Here is a 21,532-nt window from a genome sequence, read left to right on the forward strand (position 1 = left end):
CAATTAAAATATTTTTCGCAACATATTTAATCATATGGAAACATTCCCATAGTTGTTGACATTATCGGATTAAAACGAACGTCATGGAAATTGCTATATCCCCCCATACAACAATTCAAGAAACGTTATTATCGAATAAAACGACTTCTCGATCCAACTGCTATAGAAAGCGACTCCAAAAAGTAGCACACCAGCTTCAAAACGGCGCAAATATTTATTCAAACAAATGCACTCGCAACATCCACACCCGGTATAATCACGAACGTTAGATTTCCGTCTGGTTCGAAAAAAAAAATCATGAAATAATTGATGCTTTTGTCAGATATTATTATTATTACTATTATTATTTGTGTTTGTCTAATTATATTAAATTCAGTTGAATAATAAGTTGCGTATTGTATATCATCCTCAGTTGGTGTTTGTTGCATGTCCTTGTGTGTACGGTTGTTGAACAATCGGTGATTTATTCTTTGGTTAATCCGTCCGTAGGTAAGTTTATTCATATATTTCAAAATCTCCCGATGCATGAAGGACGTTACTTGTAAATTATAACTACAAACAATTTAGAAAGTCATTATATAATTGTTGTTAAGTCGGTTAATAGAAAATTAACAAAAAATAGAAACTAATTGAAAATAACCGTAGTTCTAGTGAGATAATCAAATCTATTCGATAAAACTATCGGGGTTTTTACGAGGGTAGTCCCAGAAGTACTCGATTCAATAAAGAAAACACAAAAATTTTGAACTTTTAGCCCCATACACAAAAAATAGAAAGTGATTGACAATAAACGTGGACCTATAGTGAGATAATCGAGTCTATTTGATAAAATTATCGGGGTTTTTACGAGGGTAGTCCCAGAAGAACTCGATTTGACAAAGAAAACACAAAAATTTTTAAACTTTAAGCCCCATACACAAAAAATAGAAAGTGATTGACAATAAACGTGGACCTATAGTGAGATAATCGAGTCTATTTGATAAAATTATCGGGGTTTTTACGAGGGTAGTCCCAGAAGAACTCGATTTGACAAAGAAAACACAAAAATTTTAAACTTTAAGCCCCATACACAAAAAATAGAAAGTGATTGACAATAAACGTGGACCTATAGTGAGATAATCGAGTCTATTTGATAAAATTATCGGGGTTTTTACGAGGGTAGTCCCAGAAGTACTCGATTCGCCAAAGAAAACACAAAAATTTTAAACTTTAAGCCCCATACACAAAAAATAGAAAGTGATTGACAATAAACGTGGACCTATAGTGAGATAATCGAGTCTATTTGATAAAATTATCGGGGTTTTTACGAGGGTAGTCCCAGAAGAACTCGATTTGACAAAGAAAACACAAAAATTTTAAACTTTAAGCCCCATACACAAAAAATAGAAAGTGATTGACAATAAACGTGGACCTATAGTGAGATAATCGAGTCTATTTGATAAAATTATCGGGGTTTTTACGAGGGTAGTCCCAGAAGTACTCGATTCGCCAAAGAAAACACAAAAATTTTAAACTTTAAGCCCCATACACAAAAAATAGAAAGTGATTGACAATAAACGTGGACCTATAGTGAGATAATCGAGTCTATTTGATAAAATTATCGGGGTTTTTACGAGGGTAGTCCCAGAAGAACTCGATTCGCCAAAGAAAACACAAAAATTTTGAACTTTTAGCCCCATACACAAAAAATAGAAAGTGATTGACAATAAACGTGGACCTATAGTGAGATAATCGAGTCTATTTGATAAAATTATCGGGGTTTTTACGAGGGTAGTCCCAGAAGTACTCGATTCGCCAAAGAAAACACAAAAATTTTAAACTTTAAGCCCCATACACAAAAAATAGAAAGTGATTGACAATAAACGTGGACCTATAGTGAGATAATCGAGTCTATTTGATAAAATTATCGGGGTTTTTACGAGGGTAGTCCCAGAAGAACTCGATTCGCCAAAGAAAACACAAAAATTTTGAACTTTTAGCCCCATACACAAAAAATAGAAAGTGATTGACAATAAACGTGGACCTATAGTGAGATAATCGAGTCTATTTGATAAAATTATCGGGGTTTTTACGAGGGTAGTCCCAGAAGAACTCGATTCGCCAAAGAAAACACAAAAATTTTGAACTTTTAGCCCCATACACAAAAAATAGAAAGTGATTGACAATAAACGTGGACCTATAGTGAGATAATCGAGTCTATTTGATAAAATTATCAGGGTTTTTACGAGGGTAGTCCCAGAAGTACTCGATTCGCCAAAGAAAACACAAAAATTTTAAACTTTAAGCCCCATACACAAAAAATAGAAAGTGATTGACAATAAACGTGGACCTATAGTGAGATAATCGAGTCTATTTGATAAAATTATCGGGGTTTTTACGAGGGTAGTCCCAGAAGAACTCGATTTGACAAAGAAAACACAAAAATTTTAAACTTTAAGCCCCATACACAAAAAATAGAAAGTGATTGACAATAAACGTGGACCTATAGTGAGATAATCGAGTCTATTTGATAAAATTATCGGGGTTTTTACGAGGGTAGTCCCAGAAGAACTCGATTCGCCAAAGAAAACACAAAAATTTTAAACTTTAAGCCCCATACACAAAAAATAGAAAGTGATTGACAATAAACGTGGACCTATAGTGAGATAATCGAGTCTATTTGATAAAATTATCAGGGTTTTTACGAGGGTAGTCCCAGAAGAACTCGATTCGCCAAAGAAAACACAAAAATTTTAAACTTTAAGCCCCATACACAAAAAATAGAAAGTGATTGACAATAAACGTGGACCTATAGTGAGATAATCGAGTGTATTTGATAAAATTATCTGGGTTTTTACGAGGGTAGTCCCAGAAGTACTCGATTCAACAAAGAAAACACAAAAATTTTAAACTTTAAGCCCCATACACAAAAAATAGAAAGTGATTGACAATAAACGTGGACCTATAGTGAGATAATCGAGTCTATTTGATAAAATTATCTGGGTTTTTACGAGGGTAGTCCCAGAAGTACTCGATTCAACAAAGAAAACACAAAAATTTTAAACTTTAAGCCCCATACACAAAAAATAGAAAGTGATTGACAATAAACGTGGACCTATAGTGAGATAATCGAGTCTATTTGATAAAATTATCGGGGTTTTTACGAGGGTAGTCCCAGAAGAACTCGATTCGCCAAAGAAAACACAAAAATTTTAAACTTTAAGCCCCATACACAAAAAATAGAAAGTGATTGACAATAAACGTGGACCTATAGTGAGATAATCGAGTCTATTTGATAAAATTATCGGGGTTTTTACGAGGGTAGTCCCAGAAGTACTCGATTCGCCAAAGAAAACACAAAAATTTTAAACTTTAAGCCCCATACACAAAAAATAGAAAGTGATTGACAATAAACGTGGACCTATAGTGAGATAATCGAGTCTATTTGATAAAATTATCGGGGTTTTTACGAGGGTAGTCCCAGAAGAACTCGATTCGCCAAAGAAAACACAAAAATTTTGAACTTTTAGCCCCATACACAAAAAATAGAAAGTGATTGACAATAAACGTGGACCTATAGTGAGATAATCGAGTCTATTTGATAAAATTATCGGGGTTTTTACGAGGGTAGTCCCAGAAGTACTCGATTCGCCAAAGAAAACACAAAAATTTTGAACTTTAAGCCCCATACACAAAAAATAGAAAGTGATTGACAATAAACGTGGACCTATAGTGAGATAATCGAGTCTATTTGATAAAATTATCGGGGTTTTTACGAGGGTAGTCCCAGAAGTACTCGATTCGCCAAAGAAAACACAAAAATTTTAAACTTTAAGCCCCATACACAAAAAATAGAAAGTGATTGACAATAAACGTGGACCTATAGTGAGATAATCGAGTCTATTTGATAAAATTATCGGGGTTTTTACGAGGGTAGTCCCAGAAGTACTCGATTCGCCAAAGAAAACACAAAAATTTTAAACTTTAAGCCCCATACACAAAAAATAGAAAGTGATTGACAATAAACGTGGACCTATAGTGAGATAATCGAGTCTATTTGATAAAATTATCGGGGTTTTTACGAGGGTAGTCCCAGAAGAACTCGATTTGACAAAGAAAACACAAAAATTTTTAAACTTTAAGCCCCATACACAAAAAATAGAAAGTGATTGACAATAAACGTGGACCTATAGTGAGATAATCGAGTCTATTTGATAAAATTATCTGGGTTTTTACGAGGGTAGTCCCAGAAGTACTCGATTCAACAAAGAAAACACAAAAATTTTGAGCTTTTAGCCCCATACACTTTTCTCAGCGATGTTTAATAAATTTTTTCAATAAAAAACGTCAAGTTTCTCAAAATAGTCGAAATAATTACAATGTTATTGGAAAATATTCAACAACCGAGCCATTTTTTCAATCCTGGGAATAAAAAATCATCCAAGGGAGGTGATGATGAAACGACAACAATAAAACCACTCAAAAATACAAAAAAGAAAAACGAGAAGGACCGTTTTTGCTACGGAAACACATCCCAACGAAACCTCCACCACCCCAGCCCTGCAGAGGAACTATTCCTATATCGGGGCCTGCTCGAACAAACCACATTCCTTACAAAAAATCCTTTTTTATCCTACCAAACTTAGACAAACGATTTTCCCTTTTTTAAACTCATCAAAGTATAAAAAAAAACTTTAGATTTTGTTAAACTGTTTTCGAGGAAACTTGGATTTTGTTTGTAATTAAAATAACCAAAAAGAAATTGTCGAGTCGATGTTTTGAAAAATTTTAAATCCTTGAAACCACCTAGAAGTCTTTTATTATTAATAATTCCCATAAAATATCTTAACGATTATTCAAAATTATGGATTTTACAAAATAAAATCGAAATTTTAAAACAATTTTTCATATTGAACTCACCTGGTAGGTATTTCACATTATAAATTCGAGGTTACGACTTAATCGTGATTCTTATAAATGCATCGTGCATACCTTCGAATCGATAGTGAGTATTTTTTTTTTTTAATAACAAACAATATTTATTATCTAGCTATTGAATTTTTACATAAACAAATACCCAGATAACGTATATTTCTAATTATGCAGTCCTGTTATTTTGTAATAAAACCATTTTGAACAAATGCGATACCGAAAGTCTAAAATGAGTTAAAAAACGCAAAATTTAGACAAAATCGTGTGATTATCTATGAAAAACATATTTTTTACGCCAAAAATCGATTTTATTCATCAATTTAATCTCCGAAACAATCAATCAACGCTTCTCGAACTTCTCGATTCCGTGCTGATAGAAAAATTTGTCTTTTTCCTCGAAATAGGCTTCAATTTCAACAATTGCTTCATCATTCAAGTCGAATTTCTTACTGGCGACCTTTCTTTTCATAATATCGAATAGTTAGTAGTTACTAAGTGCCAGATCTGGACTATACGATGGATGGGAAAGTAATTCCTTCAATTTAACCATCGTTGCCATCGACTTGTGAATCGGTGGATTGTTTTGGTGCAACAGACAGTTTCTTTCTTGATTTTTGCATTAATACAATCCAATAACTCCACGTAGTATTCGCTATTGCCTGTCTCTCCCTTTTGGAGATGGTAGATGGACAGTATTCCCAAAATACCGAAGCCATAACCTTCCCAGTTGACTGTTGTGCTTTATTTAATTTATAAACACACTGTATATAACGTCACAAACTTTCAGTAAACGTTGAAATAGCTTCAAGACTTAACAACTGTGATATATTGTCAGCAGGAAACAAAAAAATAAACGAGTCACATAAAAAAATGTCCTCGACGTCTTCGCTTAAAGGTTATTGACCTTATTGATTGGTTTCTTCTTTAAAAATGCGATTTCAAATGGGAATTTGAATTCTATCTAACTCCTCACACGTTCTGTTCCTTTATATGATAAATAATTTATAAACATACTGTATATAACGTCACAAACTTTCAGTAAACGTTGAAATAGCTTCAAGACTTAACAACTGTGATAAATTGTCAGCACGAAACAAAAAAATGAACGATTCACATAAAAAAATGTCCTCGACGTCTTCGCTTAAAGGTTATTGACCTTATTGATTGGTTTCTTCTTTAAAAATGCGATTTCAAATGGGAATTTGAATTCTATCTAACTCCTCACACGTTCTGTTCCTTTATATGATAAATAATTTATAAACATACTGTATATAACGTCACAAACTTTCAGTAAACGTTGAAATAGCTTCAAGACTTAACAACTGTGATAAATTGTCAGCACGAAACAAAAAAATGAACGATTCACATAAAAAAATGTCCTCGACGTCTTCGCTTAAAGGTTATTGACCTTATTGATTGGTTTCTTCTTTAAAAATGCGATTTCAAATGGGAATTTGAATTCTATCTAACTCCTCACACGTTCTGTTCCTTTATATGATAAATAATTTATAAACACACTGTATATAACGTCAAAAACTTTAAGTAAACGTTGAAATAGCTTCAAGACTTAACAACTGTGATATATTGTCAGCACGAAACAAAAAAATGAACGATTCACATAAAAAAATGTCCTCGACGTCTTCGCTTAAAGGTTATTGACCTTATTGATTGGTTTCTTCTTTAAAAATGCGATTTCAAATGGGAATTTGAATTCTATCTAACTCCTCACACGTTCTGTTCCTTTATATGATAAATAATTTATAAACATACTGTATATAACGTCACAAACTTTCAGTAAACGTTGAAATAGCTTCAAGACTTAACAACTGTGATAAATTGTCAGCACGAAACAAAAAAATGAACGATTCACATAAAAAAATGTCCTCGACGTCTTCGCTTAAAGGTTATTGACCTTATTGATTGGTTTCTTCTTTAAAAATGCGATTTCAAATGGGAATTTGAATTCTATCTAACTCTTCACACGTTCTGTTCCTTTATATGATAAATAATTTATAAACACACTGTATATAACGTCAAAAACTTTAAGTAAACGTTGAAATAGCTTCAAGACTTAACAACTGTGATATATTGTCAGCACGAAACAAAAAAATGAACGATTCACATAAAAAAATGTCCTCGACGTCTTCGCTTAAAGGTTATTGACCTTATTGATTGGTTTCTTCTTTAAAAATGCGATTTCAAATGGGAATTTGAATTCTATCTAACTCCTCACACGTTCTGTTCCTTTATATGATAAATAATTTATAAACATACTGTATATAACGTCACAAACTTTCAGTAAACGTTGAAATAGCTTCAAGACTTAACAACTGTGATAAATTGTCAGCACGAAACAAAAAAATGAACGATTCACATAAAAAAATGTCCTCGACGTCTTCGCTTAAAGGTTATTGACCTTATTGATTGGTTTCTTCTTTAAAAATGCGATTTCAAATGGGAATTTGAATTCTATCTAACTCCTCACACGTTCTGTTCCTTTATATGATAAATAATTTATAAACACACTGTATATAACGTCAAAAACTTTAAGTAAACGTTGAAATAGCTTCAAGACTTAACAACTGTGATATATTGTCAGCACGAAACAAAAAAATGAACGATTCACATAAAAAAATGTCCTCGACGTCTTCGCTTAAAGGTTATTGACCTTATTGATTGGTTTCTTCTTTAAAAATGCGATTTCAAATGGGAATTTGAATTCTATCTAACTCCTCACACGTTCTGTTCCTTTATATGATAAATAATTTATAAACATACTGTATATAACGTCACAAACTTTCAGTAAACGTTGAAATAGCTTCAAGACTTAACAACTGTGATAAATTGTCAGCACGAAACAAAAAAATGAACGATTCACATAAAAAAATGTCCTCGACGTCTTCGCTTAAAGGTTATTGACCTTATTGATTGGTTTCTTCTTTAAAAATGCGATTTCATATGGGAATTTGAATTCTATCTAACTCTTCACACGTTCTGTTCCTTTATATGATAAATAATTTATAAACACACTGTATATAACGTCAAAAACTTTAAGTAAACGTTGAAATAGCTTCAAGACTTAACAACTGTGATAAATTGTCAGCACGAAACAAAAAAATGAACGATTCACATAAAAAAATGTCCTCGACGTCTTCGCTTAAAGGTTATTGACCTTATTGATTGGTTTCTTCTTTAAAAATGCGATTTCAAATGGGAATTTGAATTCTATCTAACTCTTCACACGTTCTGTTCCTTTATATGATAAATAATTTATAAACACACTGTATATAACGTCAAAAACTTTAAGTAAACGTTGAAATAGCTTCAAGACTTAACAACTGTGATAAATTGTCAGCAGGAAACAAAAAAATAAACGAGTCACATAAAAAAATGTCCTCGACGTCTTCACTTAAAGGTTATTGACCTTATTGATTGGTTTTTTCTTTAAAAATGCGATTTCAAATGGGAATTTGAATTCTATCTAACTCTTCACACGTTCTGTTCCTTTATATGATAAATAATTTATAAACACACTGTATATAACGTCAAAAACTTTAAGTAAACGTTGAAATAGCTTCAAGACTTAACAACTGTGATATATTGTCAGCACGAAACAAAAAAATGAACGATTCACATAAAAAAATGTCCTCGACGTCTTCGCTTAAAGGTTATTGACCTTATTGATTGGTTTCTTCTTTAAAAATGCGATTTCAAATGGGAATTTGAATTCTATCTAACTCTTCACACGTTCTGTTCCTTTATATGATAAATAATTTATAAACACACTGTATATAACGTCAAAAACTTTAAGTAAACGTTGAAATAGCTTCAAGACTTAACAACTGTGATATATTGTCAGCACGAAACAAAAAAATAAACGAGTCACATAAAAAAATGTCCTCGACGTCTTCACTTAAAGGTTATTGACCTTATTGATTGGTTTTTTCTTTAAAAATGCGATTTCAAATGGGAATTTGAATTCTATCTAACTCTTCACACGTTCTGTTCCTTTATATGATAAATAATTTATAAACACACTGTATATAACGTCAAAAACTTTAAGTAAACGTTGAAATAGCTTCAAGACTTAACAACTGTGATATATTGTCAGCACGAAACAAAAAAATGAACGATTCACATAAAAAAATGTCCTCGACGTCTTCGCTTAAAGGTTATTGACCTTATTGATTGGTTTCTTCTTTAAAAATGCGATTTCAAATGGGAATTTGAATTCTATCTAACTCTTCACACGTTCTGTTCCTTTATATGATAAATAATTTATAAACACACTGTATATAACGTCAAAAACTTTAAGTAAACGTTGAAATAGCTTCAAGACTTAACAACTGTGATAAATTGTCAGCAGGAAACAAAAAAATAAACGAGTCACATAAAAAAATGTCCTCGACGTCTTCACTTAAAGGTTATTGACCTTATTGATTGGTTTTTTCTTTAAAAATGCGATTTCAAATGGGAATTTGAATTCTATCTAACTCTTCACACGTTCTGTTCCTTTATATGATAAATAATTTATAAACACACTGTATATAACGTCAAAAACTTTAAGTAAACGTTGAAATAGCTTCAAGACTTAACAACTGTGATATATTGTCAGCACGAAACAAAAAAATGAACGATTCACATAAAAAAATGTCCTCGACGTCTTCGCTTAAAGGTTATTGACCTTATTGATTGGTTTCTTCTTTAAAAATGCGATTTCAAATGGGAATTTGAATTCTATCTAACTCTTCACACGTTCTGTTCCTTTATATGATAAATAATTTATAAACACACTGTATATAACGTCAAAAACTTTAAGTAAACGTTGAAATAGCTTCAAGACTTAACAACTGTGATATATTGTCAGCACGAAACAAAAAAATGAACGATTCACATAAAAAAATGTCCTCGACGTCTTCGCTTAAAGGTTATTGACCTTATTGATTGGTTTTTTCTTTAAAAATGCGATTTCAAATGGGAATTTGAATTCTATCTAACTCCTCACACGTTCTGTTCCTTTATATGATAAATAATTTATAAACACACTGTATATAACGTCAAAAACTTTAAGTAAACGTTGAAATAGCTTCAAGACTTAACAACTGTGATATATTGTCAGCACGAAACAAAAAAATAAACGAGTCACATAAAAAAATGTCCTCGACGTCTTCACTTAAAGGTTATTGACCTTATTGATTGGTTTCTTCTTTAAAAATGCGATTTTAAATGGGAATTTGTTTTATATCCAACTCCTCACACGTTCTGTTCCTTTATATGATAAATAATTTATAAACACACTGTATATAACGTCAAAAACTTTAAGTAAACGTTGAAATAGCTTCAAGACTTAACAACTGTGATAAATTGTCAGCAGGAAACAAAAAAATAAACGAGTCACATAAAAAAATGTCCTCGACGTCTTCACTTAAAGGTTATTGACCTTATTGATTGGTTTCTTCTTTAAAAATGCGATTTCAAATGGGAATTTGAATTCTATCTAACTCCTCACACGTTCTGTTCCTTTATATGATAAATAATTTATAAACACACTGTATATAACGTCAAAAACTTTAAGTAAACGTTGAAATAGCTTCAAGACTTAACAACTGTGATAAATTGTCAGCAGGAAACAAAAAAATAAACGAGTCACATAAAAAAATGTCCTCGACGTCTTCACTTAAAGGTTATTGACCTTATTAATTGGTTTCTTCTTTAAAAATGCGATTTTAAATGGGAATTTGATTTATATCCAACTCCTCACACGTTCTGTTCCTTTACATGATAAATAATTTATAAACACACTGTATATAACGTCAAAAACTTTAAGTAAACGTTGAAATAGCTTCAAGACTTAACAACTGTGATAAATTGTCAGCACGAAACAAAAAAATGAACGATTCACATAAAAAAATGTCCTCGACGTCTTCGCTTAAAGGTTATTGACCTTATTGATTGGTTTCTTCTTTAAAAATGCGATTTTAAATGGGAATTTGATTTATATCCAACTCTTCACACGTTCTGTTCCTTTACATGATAAATAATTTATAAACACACTGTATATAACGTCAAAAACTTTAAGTAAACGTTGAAATAGCTTCAAGACTTAACAACTGTGATAAATTGTCAGCACGAAACAAAAAAATAAACGAGTTTAATAAAAAAATGTCCTCGACGTCTTCACTTAAAGGTTATTGACCTCATAACGTAGATTATTTTTTTAAAAAAAATTGTAATTCAGTCAAAATACGATTCCATATTAAATTTACTCTACCAGCACCCCGTATACGATCGTGATCTTTGGTTTCTCCCATTACATAATTTATAGTTGCGAAAAATAATAATGTTGTTATGTAATGTCGAATCTATTCGTAGAACTGGTTTACCATCGAGTCAATTTAAATCTAAAATGTTATTAAACTCTGAAAACTAAATACAGATACGTAATTTTCTCATTAACATACGTATCAAACAACCGCTACGAAATTTGTTTTGCAATTCAAAAGACTCAAAATAACATCCGAAGAAGGAACAGCTGGTAATAAATCAACTCCGATTCTTCTTCCCGCGAAACTTTTACTCGATACCCGTTAGACTTCACGCCTTCCTTCCTTTTATAAATAGGATGCGAGTTCAGTTTCGTCAAGCTACAGTTTTTCATAAAAAATATCGAATCGAAGTTTTCGAATCGGTTTTGCGAAAGGCTATTAATTAACTTAGTTTATCCGTCCTGTATAACAACACACATTTTGTAACATGACAACAACGAAACTGTCAAGGTGACTTTGTATCCATCGACGATGTTTGTGTGTCGGGAATTATTGGAATTTTCGATGTTTATTTTAAGAAAAATAAAAAAACCGCTTACTAATACAATATGACACTAATTTGTCCAAGAAAAATTTGACGTGCAAATCAAATTAAATCGATTGTTTGTTTGCTTATTTTCGTTTTAAATTTAATCATGTTTTTTAAGGACGCAAATACATACTATTCGAAGCTCTCCCGTATACAATATCTAATTCGGAATCATACCAGTGTCGTGGGGTTTGGTTTGTAAGATAGTGAGGTTAGGAATTCTAAATATCGAATCAGCCGGAAACGGAGTTATTTTAATGTCCATATATCACCTAATACATATACGGGGTGTCCCATGACGAGTTAAAACTATCTGTATACAAAGTTGTACCAAGAAAATGTACTTTATTTGATGATATTTACATAATTGACTAATGACAGTTATATAACTGTCATTTATTACAAGGCCTACTAAAAGTATACGTAAAAAATTAAAATTCAATAATAATTTAAAACCTCAAATATAAAAAAAGTTTAAATAGGATTAGTAAATACAATTTGATTTGATTTTATTTCACTGACCTTGACAAGATAAAGAAAAATAATTTTTTATTTTTTAGTGCTTGTATCATCGGGTCAAAATAAAATTTAAACCACACCTGGATTTCTGAAAATTTACAGAAAACATTTAATATCTGGATAACGGTAGGGTTTAGGTATAGGAAATTATACATGAAATTGCCTTATTTTTTACCTCTGAATGTATTAAAATAGAAAAAACTGGGTGGTTCTATTTAAAAAAATGGAGTAATTTGATATTTATGAAGTTAAGTTTTGAAAACTTTTTATACACACCCTGTATAAAACCTGTAACTGCAACTTTGTTATTTCAAATAGAACACCCTGTATACTACGACATTTTTGAAATATACGTAATTTTGTCTAAAAACTTTTTTCGAAAAATGCATATTTTTGAGTTATTGATTTTTTTGAAAAAAATTAGACCGTTGCAGACCCTTATAAATTATTTTTTTACGAGGACATCCTTAAAAACATGAAAATAGTTTCTGTTCGGTTGCTTTTAGCAAGATCACATGTATTTGAATATATGTTAAAAAATTCTTCATTTTATATACAGGGTGTGTATAAAAAGTCTTCCAAAGTTCTCTAAAAATTTACAGAAAACATTTAATATCTGGATAACGGTAGAGTTTAGGTATAGGAAATTATACATGAAATTGCCTTATTTTTTACCCCTGAATGTATTAAAATAGAAAAAACCGGGTGGTTATATTTGAAAAAATAAAGAAATTTGATATTTATGAAGTTAAGTTTTGAAAACTTTTTATACACACCTTGTATAAAATAAAAATTTTTTTAACATAGATTCAAATACTTCAGACCTGGATTAAATAAACCGAATAGAAACGATTTTCATATCTTTAAGGGTATTTTCGTAAAAAAATAATTTATAAGGGTCTGTAATAGTTACAAAAAAATTAATAATTCGAAAAATATGCATTTTTAGAAAAAACTTTTTAGACAAAAGTATACTAAAATTTTACGTAGATTTCAAAAATGTATTAATATACAAGGTGTTTCATTTGAAATAACAAAGTTTTGGTGGTTTTGAAAGTTTTTAAAAAGTTCGTATCCGAAAATTTAAACGTAGAAATTTTCATGATTTTACTATAAGTATTTCGCCATAAACAGATAGTTTTAACTCGTCGTGGGACACCCTCTATAACCAAAGTGATAAAAGTACTTGACGTTGCATAACTTATTGTTGTGGGTTCGAATCTAAAATTCGTCATAATCGTTCTAAATTCATACTTGGTCGAAAAATATTAGTTGGAGTCGTTCCAGACTGATGGAAGAGGTCAAGGACATGGTTTATGCAGTGTCAGGTTCCTGGTTCAAGTAGCATAGACTAACCTTTGGAAGACCCTCTTGGAAGTGGCTGCTTGGTACAGTTAAGGTTGAGTTCCATAAGGACCGAGTTGTTGGAGATGATCGAGGATGGTCCAGAACATCTCAGATAAGAAGTTTGTCCTGATAATCGCGAGATAGGAAGACATTGAGGGTCACTGGTTGTTGGAGATGATCGAGGATGGTCCAGAGCATCTCAGATAAGAAGTTTGTCCTGATAATCGCGAGATAGGAAGACATTGAGGGTCACTGGTTGTTGGAGATGATCGAGGATGGTCCAGAACATCTCAGATAAGAAGTTTGTCCTGATAATCGCGAGATAGGAAGACATTGAGGGTCACTGGTTGTTGGAGATGATCGAGGATGGTCCAGAAGATCTCAGATAAGAAGTTTGTCCTGATAATCGCGAGATAGGAAGACATTGAGGGTCACTGGTTGTTGGAAATGATCAAGGATGGTCCAGAAGATCTCAGATAAGAAGTTTGTCCTGATAATCGCGAGATAGGAAGACATTGAGGGTCACTGGTTGTTGGAAATGATCAAGGATGGTCCAAAAGATCTCAGATAAGAAGTTTGTACCGATAACGGCGAGATGGAGAGACACTAAGAGTCATTGGTTGTTGGAAATGATCAAGGATGGTCCAGAAGATCTCAGATAAGAAGTTTGTACCGATAATCGCGAGATAGGAAGACATTGAAGGTCACTGGTTGTTGGAGATGATCGAGGATGGTCCAGAAGATCTCAGATAAGATATTTGTCCCGATAATCGCGAGATAGGAAGACATTGAAGGTCACTGGTTGTTGGAGATGATCAAGGATGGTCCAGAAGATCTCAGATAAGAAGTTTGTCCTGTAGGATCTTTGGAATAGTTGTTTTGGAAATTGCTTTTGTTAATTTAACGTTTCATTGAGTAGTCGCAAGACTTCCTCGCGTGGGTCATCTTCTAATGGTTCTCGTCCCCAGCGAAACTGCTCCACCAAGTCTGTTTTTAATCTGGTGTTCAGTTAAAAAGCGCAGATGCATTAAAAAACGGATCGAAGCAGCGTGTTTAAACTTTTGTATGTATGAGGGTGGTTTGCTGGTAGGGTAACTTTTCTGAGGTCACTTTCTCTACGTTATATTATTAGTTTCCACCATTTTTCTGATGTTATCAATAAAAATTTTTTACAGATCACGATTTTAGATTAGATCAACTGTATCGAATAGCAAATTGTAGATACAATGGACAAAGAGAAAGGAAAATTCAATCCATTGGATAGATCTAATATTTTTTCGTATTTAACTTTCGGGTAAGTATTTTTTTTTTCGTATTATCAACGTATATAACGCGAATTTGTTATTACATCCCTTTAGTCCTTGAAAAAGACAGTTTTTTCAAGAAATGGTTGATCTGTTTCGATAGGAAGCAATCAGCAAAATAGAAAAGCAATTTAGTCAACTTGGTTATGCAAGATACTTGAAAAAGTAGCTGCCAGTACAGTAAGTGATGACACCAAGCTGGATATTAGGCTTGATTTTGAAGAAAACCCATAGGATTCTGGTCGAAAAGCAACTACCAGTTTTCAAGGCTAGACATACATCAATTTTTCGCATATTGGAGAAAAAAGAGATGCATTCTTATAAGATGATACCATTAGCTCAAGTTTAAAAGGTCTAGAATGTCGAATGGTATCAATTTCCAGAGATCTTCGTCTTCTATTTTTGTTCTGGGTGTTACAGGTTTCGTCATCTGCTAAGTGTAGCGTCTTTAGTCCTTGAAAAAGAGAGTTTTTTCAAGAAATGGTTGATCTATTTCGATAGGAAGCAATCAGCAAAATAGAAAAGCATTTTCGTCAACTCGGTCATGTAAGATACTTGAAAAAGTAGCTGCCAGTACGGTAAGTGATGACACCAAGTTGGATATTAGACTTGATTTTGAAGAAAACCCTTGGGTTCTGGTCGATAAGCAGTCCCAAGTCTTCAACGTTAGTCATGCATCAATTTCCAGAGATCTTCGTCTTCTATTTTTGTTCTGGGTGTTACAGGTTTCGTCATCTGCTAAGTGTAGCGTCTTTAGTCCTTGAAAAAGAGAGTTTTTTCAAGAAATGGTTGATCTGTTTCGATAGGAAGCAATCAGCAAAATAGAAAAGCATTTTCGTCAACTCGGTCATGTAAGATACTTGAAAAAGTAGCTGCCAGTACAGTAAGTGATGACACCAAGTTGGATATTAGACTTGATTTTGAAGAAAACCCTTGGGTTCTGGTCGATAAGCAGTCCCAAGTCTTCAACGTTAGTCATGCATCAATTTCCAGAGATCTTCGTCTTCTATTTTTGTTCTGGGTGTTACAGGTTTCGTCATCTGCTAAGTGTAGCGTCTTTAGTCCTTGAAAAAGAGAGTTTTTTCAAGAAATGGTTGATCTGTTTCGATAGGAAGCAATCAGCAAAATAGAAAAGCATTTTCGTCAACTCGGTCATGTAAGATACTTGAAAAAGTAGCTGCCAGTACAGTAAGTGATGACACCAAGTTGGATATTAGACTTGATTTTGAAGAAAACCCTTGGGTTCTGGTCGATAAGCAGTCCCAAGTCTTCAACGTTAGTCATGCATCAATTTCCAGAGATCTTCGTCTTCTATTTTTGTTCTGGGTGTTACAGGTTTCGTCATCTGCTAAGTGTAGCGTCTTTAGTCCTTGAAAAAGAGAGTTTTTTCAAGAAATGGTTGATCTGTTTCGATAGGAAGCAATCAGCAAAATAGAAAAGCATTTTCGTCAACTCGGTCATGTAAGATACTTGAAAAAGTAGCTGCCAGTACAGTAAGTGATGACACCAAGTTGGATATTAGACTTGATTTTGAAGAAAACCCTTGGGTTCTGGTCGATAAGCAGTCCCAAGTCTTCAACGTTAGTCATGCATCAATTTCCAGAGATCTTCGTCTTCTATTTTTGTTCTGGGTGTTACAGGTTTCGTCATCTGCTAAGTGTAGCGTCTTTAGTCCTTGAAAAAGAGAGTTTTTTCAAGAAATGGTTGATCTGTTTCGATAGGAAGCAATCAGCAAAATAGAAAAGCATTTTCGTCAACTCGGTCATGTAAGATACTTGAAAAAGTAGCTGCCAGTACAGTAAGTGATGACACCAAGTTGGATATTAGACTTGATTTTGAAGAAAACCCTTGGGTTCTGGTCGATAAGCAGTCCCAAGTCTTCAACGTTAGTCATGCATCAATTTCCAGAGATCTTCGTCTTCTATTTTTGTTCTGGGTGTTACAGGTTTCGTCATCTGCTAAGTGTAGCGTCTTTAGTCCTTGAAAAAGAGAGTTTTTTCAAGAAATGGTTGATCTGTTTCGATAGGAAGCAATCAGCAAAATAGAAAAGCATTTTCGTCAACTCGGTCATGTAAGATACTTGAAAAAGTAGCTGCCAGTACAGTAAGTGATGACACCAAGTTGGATATTAGACTTGATTTTGAAGAAAACCCTTGGGTTCTGGTCGAAAAGCAGTCCCAAGTCTTCAACGTTAGTCATGCATCAATTTCCAGAGATCTTCGTCTTCTATTTTTGTTCTGGGTGTTACAGGTTTCGTCATCTGCTAAGTGTAGCGTCTTTAGTCCTTGAAAAAGAGAGTTTTTTCAAGAAATGGTTGGTCTGTTTCGATAGGAAGCAATCAGCAAAATAGAAAAGCATTTTCGTCAACTCGGTCATGTAAGATACTTGAAAAAGTAGCTGCCAGTACAGTAAGTGATGACACCAAGTTGGATATTAGACTTGATTTTGAAGAAAACCCTTGGGTTCTGGTCGATAAGCAGTCCCAAGTCTTCAACGTTAGTCATGCATCAATTTCCAGAGATCTTCGTCTTCTATTTTTGTTCTGGGTGTTACAGGTTTCGTCATCTGCTAAGTGTAGCGTCTTTAGTCCTTGAAAAAGAGAGTTTTTTCAAGAAATGGTTGATCTGTTTCGATAGGAAGCAATCAGCAAAATAGAAAAGCATTTTCGTCAACTCGGTCATGTAAGATACTTGAAAAAGTAGCTGCCAGTACAGTAAGTGATGACACCAAGTTGGATATTAGACTTGATTTTGAAGAAAACCCTTGGGTTCTGGTCGATAAGCAGTCCCAAGTCTTCAACGTTAGTCATGCATCAATTTCCAGAGATCTTCGTCTTCTATTTTTGTTCTGGGTGTTACAGGTTTCGTCATCTGCTAAGTGTAGCGTCTTTAGTCCTTGAAAAAGAGAGTTTTTTCAAGAAATGGTTGATCTGTTTCGATAGGAAGCAATCAGCAAAATAGAAAAGCATTTTCGTCAACTCGGTCATGTAAGATACTTGAAAAAGTAGCTGCCAGTACAGTAAGTGATGACACCAAGTTGGATATTAGACTTGATTTTGAAGAAAACCCTTGGGTTCTGGTCGATAAGCAGTCCCAAGTCTTCAACGTTAGTCATGCATCAATTTCCAGAGATCTTCGTCTTCTATTTTTGTTCTGGGTGTTACAGGTTTCGTCATCTGCTAAGTGTAGCGTCTTTAGTCCTTGAAAAAGAGAGTTTTTTCAAGAAATGGTTGATCTGTTTCGATAGGAAGCAATCAGCAAAATAGAAAAGCATTTTCGTCAACTCGGTCATGTAAGATACTTGAAAAAGTAGCTGCCAGTACAGTAAGTGATGACACCAAGTTGGATATTAGACTTGATTTTGAAGAAAACCCTTGGGTTCTGGTCGATAAGCAGTCCCAAGTCTTCAACGTTAGTCATGCATCAATTTCCAGAGATCTTCGTCTTCTATTTTTGTTCTGGGTGTTACAGGTTTCGTCATCTGCTAAGTGTAGCGTCTTTAGTCCTTGAAAAAGAGAGTTTTTTCAAGAAATGGTTGATCTGTTTCGATAGGAAGCAATCAGCAAAATAGAAAAGCATTTTCGTCAACTCGGTCATGTAAGATACTTGAAAAAGTAGCTGCCAGTACAGTAAGTGATGACACCAAGTTGGATATTAGACTTGATTTTGAAGAAAACCCTTGGGTTCTGGTCGATAAGCAGTCCCAAGTCTTCAACGTTAGTCATGCATCAATTTCCAGAGATCTTCGTCTTCTATTTTTGTTCTGGGTGTTACAGGTTTCGTCATCTGCTAAGTGTAGCGTCTTTAGTCCTTGAAAAAGAGAGTTTTTTCAAGAAATGGTTGATCTGTTTCGATAGGAAGCAATCAGCAAAATAGAAAAGCATTTTCGTCAACTCGGTCATGTAAGATACTTGAAAAAGTAGCTGCCAGTACAGTAAGTGATGACACCAAGTTGGATATTAGACTTGATTTAGAAGAAAACCCTTGGGTTCTGGTCGAAAAGCAGTCCCAAGTCTTCAACGTTAGTCATGCATCAATTTCCAGAGATCTTCGTCTTCTATTTTTGTTCTGGGTGTTACAGGTTTCGTCATCTGCTAAGTGTAGCGTCTTTAGTCCTTGAAAAAGAGAGTTTTTTCAAGAAATGGTTGATCTGTTTCGATAGGAAGCAATCAGCAAAATAGAAAAGCAATTTAGTCAACTTGGTTATGCAAGATACTTGAAAAAGTAGCTGCCAGTACAGTAAGTGATGACACCAAGTTGGATATTAGACTTGATTTTGAAGAAAACCCTTGGGTTCTGGTCGATAAGCAGTCCCAAGTCTTCAACGTTAGTCATGCATCAATTTCCAGAGATCTTCGTCTTCTATTTTTGTTCTGGGTGTTACAGGTTTCGTCATCTGCTAAGTGTAGCGTCTTTAGTCCTTGAAAAAGAGAGTTTTTTCAAGAAATGGTTGATCTGTTTCGATAGGAAGCAATCAGCAAAATAGAAAAGCATTTTCGTCAACTCGGTCATGTAAGATACTTGAAAAAGTAGCTGCCAGTACAGTAAGTGATGACACCAAGTTGGATATTAGACTTGATTTTGAAGAAAACCCTTGGGTTCTGGTCGATAAGCAGTCCCAAGTCTTCAACGTTAGTCATGCATCAATTTCCAGAGATCTTCGTCTTCTATTTTTGTTCTGGGTGTTACAGGTTTCGTCATCTGCTAAGTGTAGCGTCTTTAGTCCTTGAAAAAGAGAGTTTTTTCAAGAAATGGTTGATCTGTTTCGATAGGAAGCAATCAGCAAAATAGAAAAGCATTTTCGTCAACTCGGTCATGTAAGATACTTGAAAAAGTAGCTGCCAGTACAGTAAGTGATGACACCAAGTTGGATATTAGACTTGATTTTGAAGAAAACCCTTGGGTTCTGGTCGATAAGCAGTCCCAAGTCTTCAACGTTAGTCATGCATCAATTTCCAGAGATCTTCGTCTTCTATTTTTGTTCTGGGTGTTACAGGTTTCGTCATCTGCTAAGTGTAGCGTCTTTAGTCCTTGAAAAAGAGAGTTTTTTCAAGAAATGGTTGATCTGTTTCGATAGGAAGCAATCAGCAAAATAGAAAAGCATTTTCGTCAACTCGGTCATGTAAGATACTTGAAAAAGTAGCTGCCAGTACAGTAAGTGATGACACCAAGTTGGATATTAGACTTGATTTTGAAGAAAACCCTTGGGTTCTGGTCGAAAAGCAGTCCCAAGTCTTCAACGTTAGTCATGCATCAATTTCCAGAGATCTTCGTCTTCTATTTTTGTTCTGGGTGTTACAGGTTTCGTCATCTGCTAAGTGTAGCGTCTTTAGTCCTTGAAAAAGAGAGTTTTTTCAAGAAATGGTTGATCTGTTTCGATAGGAAGCAATCAGCAAAATAGAAAAGCATTTTCGTCAACTCGGTCATGTAAGATACTTGAAAAAGTAGCTGCCAGTACAGTAAGTGATGACACCAAGTTGGATATTAGACTTGATTTTGAAGAAAACCCTTGGGTTCTGGTCGAAAAGCAGTCCCAAGTCTTCAACGTTAGTCATGCATCAATTTCCAGAGATCTTCGTCTTCTATTTTTGTTCTGGGTGTTACAGGTTTCGTCATCTGCTAAGTGTAGCGTCTTTAGTCCTTGAAAAAGAGAGTTTTTTCAAGAAATGGTTGATCTGTTTCGATAGGAAGCAATCAGCAAAATAGAAAAGCAATTTAGTCAACTTGGTTATGCAAGATACTTGAAAAAGTAGCTGCCAGTACAGTAAGTGATGACACCAAGTTGGATATTAGACTTGATTTTGAAGAAAACCCTTGGGTTCTGGTCGATAAGCAGTCCCAAGTCTTCAACGTTAGTCATGCATCAATTTCCAGAGATCTTCGTCTTCTATTTTTGTTCTGGGTGTTACAGGTTTCGTCATCTGCTAAGTGTAGCGTCTTTAGTCCTTGAAAAAGAGAGTTTTTTCAAGAAATGGTTGATCTGTTTCGATAGGAAGCAATCAGCAAAATAGAAAAGCATTTTCGTCAACTCGGTCATGTAAGATACTTGAAAAAGTAGCTGCCAGTACAGTAAGTGATGACACCAAGTTGGATATTAGACTTGATTTTGAAGAAAACCCTTGGGTTCTGGTCGATAAGCAGTCCCAAGTCTTCAACGTTAGTCATGCATCAATTTCCAGAGATCTTCGTCTTCTATTTTTGTTCTGGGTGTTACAGGTTTCGTCATCTGCTAAGTGTAGCGTCTTTAGTCCTTGAAAAAGAGAGTTTTTTCAAGAAATGGTTGATCTGTTTCGATAGGAAGCAATCAGCAAAATAGAAAAGCATTTTCGTCAACTCGGTCATGTAAGATACTTGAAAAAGTAGCTGCCAGTACAGTAAGTGATGACACCAAGTTGGATATTAGACTTGATTTTGAAGAAAACCCTTGGGTTCTGGTCGATAAGCAGTCCCAAGTCTTCAACGTTAGTCATGCATCAATTTCCAGAGATCTTCGTCTTCTATTTTTGTTCTGGGTGTTACAGGTTTCGTCATCTGCTAAGTGTAGCGTCTTTAGTCCTTGAAAAAGAGAGTTTTTTCAAGAAATGGTTGATCTGTTTC

General features: G+C 33.9%; 1 protein-coding gene across 2 annotated transcripts in view; it reads left to right on the forward strand.

The window, feature by feature from the left end:
• The first annotated feature begins 139 nt into the window (after window positions 1-139).
• The window catches only part of LOC130897768 (probable multidrug resistance-associated protein lethal(2)03659), a 43,784-nt gene continuing 22,391 nt past the window's right edge, over window positions 140-21,532 (forward strand). Inside the window, exons 1-2 of one of the 2 annotated variants that reach the window (XM_057806658.1) lie at window positions 140-489; window positions 14,808-14,926. In XM_057806658.1, coding sequence (XP_057662641.1) covers window positions 14,859-14,926 — 68 coding nt within the window. In that variant the 5' untranslated portion in view covers window positions 140-489; window positions 14,808-14,858. Of the gene's footprint in view, window positions 490-4,937; window positions 4,985-14,807; window positions 14,927-21,532 lie in introns of those variants that run through there. The other variant, XM_057806659.1, reaches the window with a different exon arrangement.

The sequence above is a fragment of the Diorhabda carinulata genome, chromosome 9 (genome assembly GCF_026250575.1).
Source record: "Diorhabda carinulata isolate Delta chromosome 9, icDioCari1.1, whole genome shotgun sequence".
Lineage (NCBI taxonomy): Eukaryota > Metazoa > Arthropoda > Insecta > Coleoptera > Chrysomelidae > Diorhabda > Diorhabda carinulata.